Genomic DNA, 7,152 nt, shown 5'->3' with positions numbered 1-7,152 from the left:
AGTAGTCACGTGAACAACCGGAGCTGTGCACGCAGGAGTCGTTGCAGGTTGTCAGCTGTTTCTTTCTCTCTGAAGACGTCGGAAGAGGAGGATGGCATTGTGTACCAGGTAAACTGCATCTTTACATTTGGTCCCAATAATGTTGGTATTTTTTTCACGTGTAGATGCAGCTAGCCTATAACGTTACATGAATTAATGGTGTGCATTTTGACGTTCGACTACTGGGGCCAAATTTGCATTGGTTCCGTGATCTTCATTTGCTGCTAACGCCAACATCGTTGGTAGCAAGCTAACTTTAACCCTATACAGTGCAATGTATTAATCACTGGTTCGTTTGTTTGCATTCAGCCAGGTATTGCTATTGTTAGTACCGGCCGGGTAGTTATACATCTATGCCGCTAATCGAGCCAATTATGCAATCAAAACAAGAGAAGTGGAAATGTGTAGCCTTGCTTGATTGATTGAAAAGTGTATTAACAGATTGCAGAATGGGTACAGTACAGTACAGCTCAGTACAGCTTGTACATCCCGTTCCTTGCATGACAGATTTGCACAGGTCTAGATTCGGTTCCTCCCAAAAGGCTGAAGACAGAAATGCTATAGTATTTTTTTAACGATACAATATGACGCACAGACACGGTTGATTTGCCAAAGTTATCATTTAACCATAATCACCTACTATTTGATAACATTCACCTGTTTGTGACCAAAATGTCATTCTGCTATATAATACTATTAATTGCTCGCTCATCACTTTCATTCAGGATGTCACTTCCCTATCCTCGTGCCAGTTGTCATATGATGCCAAATAAATGTTCTAGCCACGAATTACATAACATTGCACTGCTTGGATATTATGAATAGACTGATTGTTGATTGATTGATTGATTGATTGAAACGTTCGTCTTGTTTACATCAGGGTCCTCTATTTTCAATTAATCAAGTTATATAACAACGTTACACAGACAACGTTATATAATTTACCCATCAAGCACAGACTGCTAATTACAGTCTATAAAGTGGCTTTCAGTACAAAGGCCTGCCGTCCTGTAATGAGACAATTAAGTCTCAACTGTCGAAATGATTTGTTCCATTTAAAGGACTGAAATGTAATGAACCTCCTGTAAGTCTCAAAGGTCTTGGGTTTCAGACTTTGACTGAAACTATATCTCCGTCTTTCTGATATCACTACCCCTGCAGTGGTACAGCGTTGTATACGAACATTGAGAGAACTTGGCACCGGGTGATAACATTTTAATTGTAAAATAGATAAATCATTCAAGTAATGTTTTTCCAGTCTCATGTTAATGCATCATTATATGTATCAGACACCTTGTGATATTGACTAACATTGCTCAAAATAAGACTACTGAGCACAACTGGGCTTACTTTACTCTTATGTATCTCTCAATTTAGCATCCAACCCATCGAGTGGACTACTGACTGCAAAGACCAAAAGTGAGTATTGATTGATTGAGCTAACACGCTGTACTTTTTCTTTTGTCTCTTGAAGTTGTTTATTGATTCTTTGTTTGTTTTTTTCCATAGCTAAAACCTTTTGTTTTCTTATTTCTAGTTTCGATGGCATCGTCTTGGTAACCCAGGGCCATGACACCCTGCCCAGCGAGCTGGAATGTCTGAAGGCTCCTCTGCTGGACTACAGCTCTGTAAGACTCACTCACTCACAAACCATAAGAGATATTTAACATTCTTTGTCTTTCTCTCTCTCTCTCTCTCTCTCTCACAAACACAAACCTTGAGATATTTCTCTCTCTAGGTGGACAGTGGACTGGGGGTGGACGTGGTGGTCCTGAAGGTCCCTGGTCTCCCCGGTAAACGACTGGTGTTCGCCTCCACCGGCCCACTCAACCGGGATTATGATGACATCAGGCGTTTCAGTGATGCCGCAGTCATCGGCATCAAACGGTCAGTCAGTGTTGGGAGACAACCGGTCTGTATGATGACTTGCCCTGCAGGGGGGGCGCAGCTCTAGGTACACATGTGATATTGCGTAGCTAATACAATAGTTCATAGTCAGTCATTTTTTAAACCTAAAGAAAATATCTGCTCCAACGGATTTGGGATTGAGAGAGGGCTGCCATTTTGCATAGGCTGCCTGTTTTCACATCTTCCGCAATCTGAGACTAGATTATCTTTCAGAGTGAGGTAGGCTGCTGTGCTGTCCTTTTGGCATCCAGAATGAATGGGTATTGTCTAGAATTATATGCTGGTGGGTTTATGGTCCTATAATTTTAGGGTTCACTGTTGCTTTCGTTTTTTAATGCAGATTATAATTTTTCGTTTCATATATGTAAATATTAATAATACAGAATCACATCTTAGAAGAGTAACTTGTGGTGTTCCACAGGGTTCCGTATTGGGACCCAAGTTATTTATACTTTATTTAAATGATATTTTTACAGTATCGAATATTTTGAAAATTGTTACGTTTGCTGATACTAATTTACTTTAGTACTAGTACTAGTACTTTACTAATTTACTGTTCAGGAGAGGACATAAAATAATTATTGAAAACAGTAGAAAGGGAATTGATAAAGTTAAAGAAATGGTTTGATAGGAATAAGTTGTCTCTTAATGAAAACAAAACAAAATGTATGGTATTTGGTGGTGTTCCTACCGACTGTGAAATTAAACTGAATTTAAATGGAACCGAAATTGAAAGAGTATATGAAACAAAATTCTTAGGTGTGATTATAGATCACAAACTCTGTTGGAAGCCACATATACAATATATCAAAGGTAAACTAGCCAAATCTGTTGGCATTCTGTACAAAACAAGGGAGCTGTTAAACCAGAAATGTTTGCATATATTGTATTTTTCACTTGTGGTGCCATACATGTCATATTGTGTTGAGGTCTGGGGGAATGTTTATAAAACAAATATAGATCCTATTATTAAACTACAGAAAAGAGCTATTAGAATAATAAATAAAGCTAGTTATCTTGAATCGACAAATCCATTATTCATAAAGTCCTGCACATTAAAATTTGTAGATATGGTTTACATAAAAACCTTGGAGATATTTTTTCGTGCTAAGAGTAAGAACCTACCAGCTTGTATTCAATGTCTCTTTCAACCAAGAGAAGGAAAGTATAATTTAAGAGGGTTGTGTATTCTTAAAACATATAAAAAGGTAAGAACTAATGTAAAAGCTAGATGTGTTTCAATTTTGGGAGTTAAATTGTGGAATAGTCTTAGTGACGGGTTGAAGTTGTGTACCTCTCGGGAGATTTAAAAAGGCCCTGAAGGATAAAATGATTCAGGAGTACAGTTTTGAGTAAAACATCAAACATTTATTTTCTCTTTTCTTTTTTCTCTTAAAGAAAAAGAAAGAAAATTATATCTTGCAGCATATTTTAAATTTGTCTTATATTAAAGTATATTTAGTTTTTAAGAATTGTCGTGTATGTTGTCTATTTACACAACTACATAATACAAGAATCACGGAGATGTTGATAGCGTTGAACCCATGGCTTTAATGACGTACCCCCAACCCGGCAGTACATTTATATGACCTGTGTGTAACGTAAGCACGCATGACCAGAGGGGCGTATGTAGACTAACGTTAAGTAGTCCCTGTACTAACTCCATACATTACACATCCTCCCCCTTTAGCTTAACGGTAGGCCTATATATAATAACAAAAAATAAACAAAATAACTATGATATTATGTTCTCAAACATGTCTGAATACACAACAACATGGCCTTTAGGCTACAGATCAAGTTTCTGAGGCGCGCTGCCTCACTGGCTCGCTTGAGAGCGGGGAACCAGGCTGTGGAGACATCGCAGGTGGTGAGGTATCAGCACTAGAGCTCTCAGTTTCGGACGGAGCTGCGGTGGGTGGTGCTGAGTAAACTGGATTTTCTGAGCAAACTGGATTGTCTATTTCCTGCTCAGGTGAGTCCAGGCCGGGTGACACACTGTTCTGTACCTGAGTGTCCAGGATGCGTGAATATTTTAGGCAACCAACTTGTGTTTAGCGTTTCTCTGATTGGCCAATACGCCCATGTGACCGCGGAAATAGGCTGTCTATTGCCATTCTCTAAGTCAAACTCTAACCTTAACCAGCTCCTTAACAGCGCCTAAACTTAACCTTAAGCAACTCCGAAACAATGCCTAACCTTAACCAACTCCGAAACAATGCTTAAAGTTATGCCTAAACTTAACGGCGAAAGAATGCGAATGCACGTTAAAAAAAGAAAAAAAAAATTGAAGGGAATGCAGGGTTTGCAGGGGTAGACGTGACCAGGGGAGGAAACTAACTTTTTGGCTTACCAGCCAACTGGCGAGTATCTGATTTTTTTTACCAGCCAAACAGATTTTTTACCAGACAAAAAAAATCGCTAATTGTGATAATTACTTCTTTGTATGTCTTCGTCTAAATAGATTTTCAATCATAGTAAAATAATCACACCGTGTCTCTACTCTTTAAAATATGTATTAGCATAAAACATTCATCTCTACTCTTCACAATATTAGCATAAAACATATTAACATGAAAGAGGTATCTATTCTGGACTGGGTTGGGCTGAACTGGGCAGTGAAAGATGCTGGGTTGGACTGGGTTGGGCAGTGAAAGAAAAAAACCGAAGTATGTTGTGAAGTGTATAGATAGATGTGAAATATATAGATGTAGCAGTAGTCTATCTGTATGTCATATGTTATGATGAATTGAAAATGCCGTACTGTATTGTACCCATTCTGCAATCTGTTAATAAAGTTTTCAATCAATCAAGTTAACTTTGAACCTCGGTTGTCAAGCCTCGTCAATGTTGTGTATGCATCTGGGTAGGCACACTGTGCCTTTAAGACAGCCCGGTGGTCTTACGACAGTACCGTCAAGTGTTGTGATAACGTCAGTTGGGTTGGTGTGCTGTTGTACACAGTGCACTGGTTGAGCTTAGCTAGCCCCTTTCGTGACTGCGATGTGCAAGCCAGGGGCTTTTGAGCATGAAATAAAATGTCTAACCTTACGTCGTAGTCCGGTGCTTTTTTGGAAACATTATAGTCATAACAGATACACCTAGCTGGCTGCTTTGAGCACACGGGGCTAATGTTAGCTAGCAAGCAGCTATCGCTGAAACTAGAAGCTAACCACTGTATACATTTCCAGTAGACTAACATTACACCTCTGTGATTTAAATGTGTCCTTAGTAACTTATACTCGAGGGTTGTACTAGGGTTGGATGCAGTTCCCCGTTGGTCAGTCTGTCTGTTTTCCATCTTCTGCTGTGTTTAACGTTATCCGTTTGAGAGTGCTCCTGATGGCTAGCCTAGTAACGCAGGACTTTTATCATTATTTTATATGTCCGCGGGTTGGCCAGTACTGCGCAAACTTTTATTAAACATTATATGTCCGCGGGTGGTCTTGTGCAGTGCTCTCGTGGCACAGTGTCAACTAAAGCGAGCACTCAGAAGACGCGCACCGTTTGCCAGTGCAGTGATTGCAGAATGTTTATTTTTTTTGTATACTCGCCAGACTGGCGAGTGGTCTTCATGAATCACTCGCCAAACGTAAATAAATACTCTCATTTGGCGAGTAAAGTGGCCTAATTTCCTCCCCTGGACGTGACAGTCCGTCAGCATTCCCATGCTGTTTCGTCCCCTTGAACTCGATGTCATACTGATGTGCCCCCAGGAAGAGTGACCGCCGCTGTGCCGTCATTATCGGAACGCCTTTCCGGGGATTGAAGATAGATATGAGAGGCTGATGGTCTGTCAGAAGCTGAACCTTTGACCATACAGGTAGTGGTTAAACTTCTTGACCCCCCCCCATACGAGACTGAGGGCCTCTCGGTCAATTTGAGCGTAGTTGCGCTCAGCTTTAGTCAATGATCTTGAGGCGAAGGCTATTTGCTTCTCTGAGCCATCTGGAAATGTATGTGACAACACCGCTCCAATGCCATAAGGTGAGGCATCACATGCTAATTTAATGGGTAAAGACGGATTGAAGTGAGCGAGCACCTGTTCTGACGTGATGAGACTCTTGGACTCCTGAAAAGCCTTCTTGCAGCTGTCAGTCCACTTCCAGTGTGTTCCTGCCTGCAGCAGCGTGTTCAGAGGGTGCAGCACAGTTGATAGATTGGGTAAAAACTTGTGGTAGTAGTTTACAAGTCCAAGGTAAGAACGGAGCTGAGACACATTCTCTGGTGGTGGTGCTTTAAGCACAGCTTCAATCTTGTCCTGAGATTTGTGTAGGCCGTTCTTGTTGATCACATGTCCGCAGTAGGATATTTCCTTTTTGAAAAACTCACCTTTTGGTTGGTTAGCTCGAAGTCCATATTCCCGCAGCCTTGTGAGCACCTGTTCCAGGTTTGATGGATGCTCCTGATCATCCTTGCCGGTGACAATAATGTCGTCAAGGTAACACTGTGTACCTGGGACTCCTTGTAGTACCTGGTCCATTGTCCTCTGCCAGATAGCTGGGGCTGAAGCTATACCAAACACGAGGCGGTTGTATTGGTAAAGGCCTTTGTGTGTGTTGATAGTCAGATACGGCTTTGATGAATCCTCAACCTCCATCTGCAGGTATGCTTGAGCCAGGTCAATTTTAGTGAAACGTTCCCCTCCTGACAGGGAGGCGAAGATGTCCTCTATACGGGGCAGAGGATACTGTACGGTGTGGAGCACTGCATTTACAGTTACTTTAAAGTCCCCACAAATGCGCACTTTACTTTGACTTCCTGGCTTTGTGTCTGTGTTTTTCTTCATTACTGGGACTATGGGCGTTGCCCATTCACTCCACTCCACCTTGGACAGCACTCCTGTCTGTTCCAAGCTTTTCAACTCCGCTTCTACTGCGGGGCGGATTGCATAAGGCACGGGCCGGGCTTTATGAAATTTCGGGCTTGCATTCTCCTCTATCTCAATCTTTGCCTTTATACCTTTTAGTGTTCCCAGTTCCTTTCCGAACACTTCATGTGCCTCTGCGAGTATCTTTGACAGTCTCCCAGACGTGGCGTTCTTCTCATCTCCTGCTGACACACACAAAGATTTAACAGCATGCCAGTCCAGTTAAATTTTTCTGAGCCACTGACTGCCAAACAGCGGAGGACCCCCATTTGGTATAACATACATGTCCAGCTCCTTAGTTTTGTCTTTGTATTTCACTGTGACCCGCATTTTCC

General features: G+C 41.4%; 1 protein-coding gene across 1 annotated transcript in view; it reads left to right on the top strand.

The window, feature by feature from the left end:
• The first annotated feature begins 8 nt into the window (after nucleotides 1-8).
• Nucleotides 9-7,152, top strand: part of LOC311228830 (putative aminopeptidase W07G4.4) — a 28,885-nt gene continuing 21,741 nt past the window's right edge. Inside the window, exons 1-4 of the mRNA XM_084314784.1 lie at nucleotides 9-108; nucleotides 1,417-1,458; nucleotides 1,577-1,667; nucleotides 1,778-1,926. Coding sequence (XP_084170910.1) covers nucleotides 92-108; nucleotides 1,417-1,458; nucleotides 1,577-1,667; nucleotides 1,778-1,926 — 299 coding nt within the window. The 5' untranslated portion in view covers nucleotides 9-91. The remainder of the gene's footprint in view (nucleotides 109-1,416; nucleotides 1,459-1,576; nucleotides 1,668-1,777; nucleotides 1,927-7,152) is intronic.

This window comes from Notolepis coatsorum (assembly GCF_963971535.1).
Source record: "Notolepis coatsorum genome assembly, chromosome: 1".
NCBI classification, from domain to species: domain Eukaryota; kingdom Metazoa; phylum Chordata; class Actinopteri; order Aulopiformes; family Paralepididae; genus Notolepis; species Notolepis coatsorum.
Note: the sequence above shows the minus strand (reverse complement) of the source record. Positions and strands in the feature narration are given on the sequence as shown.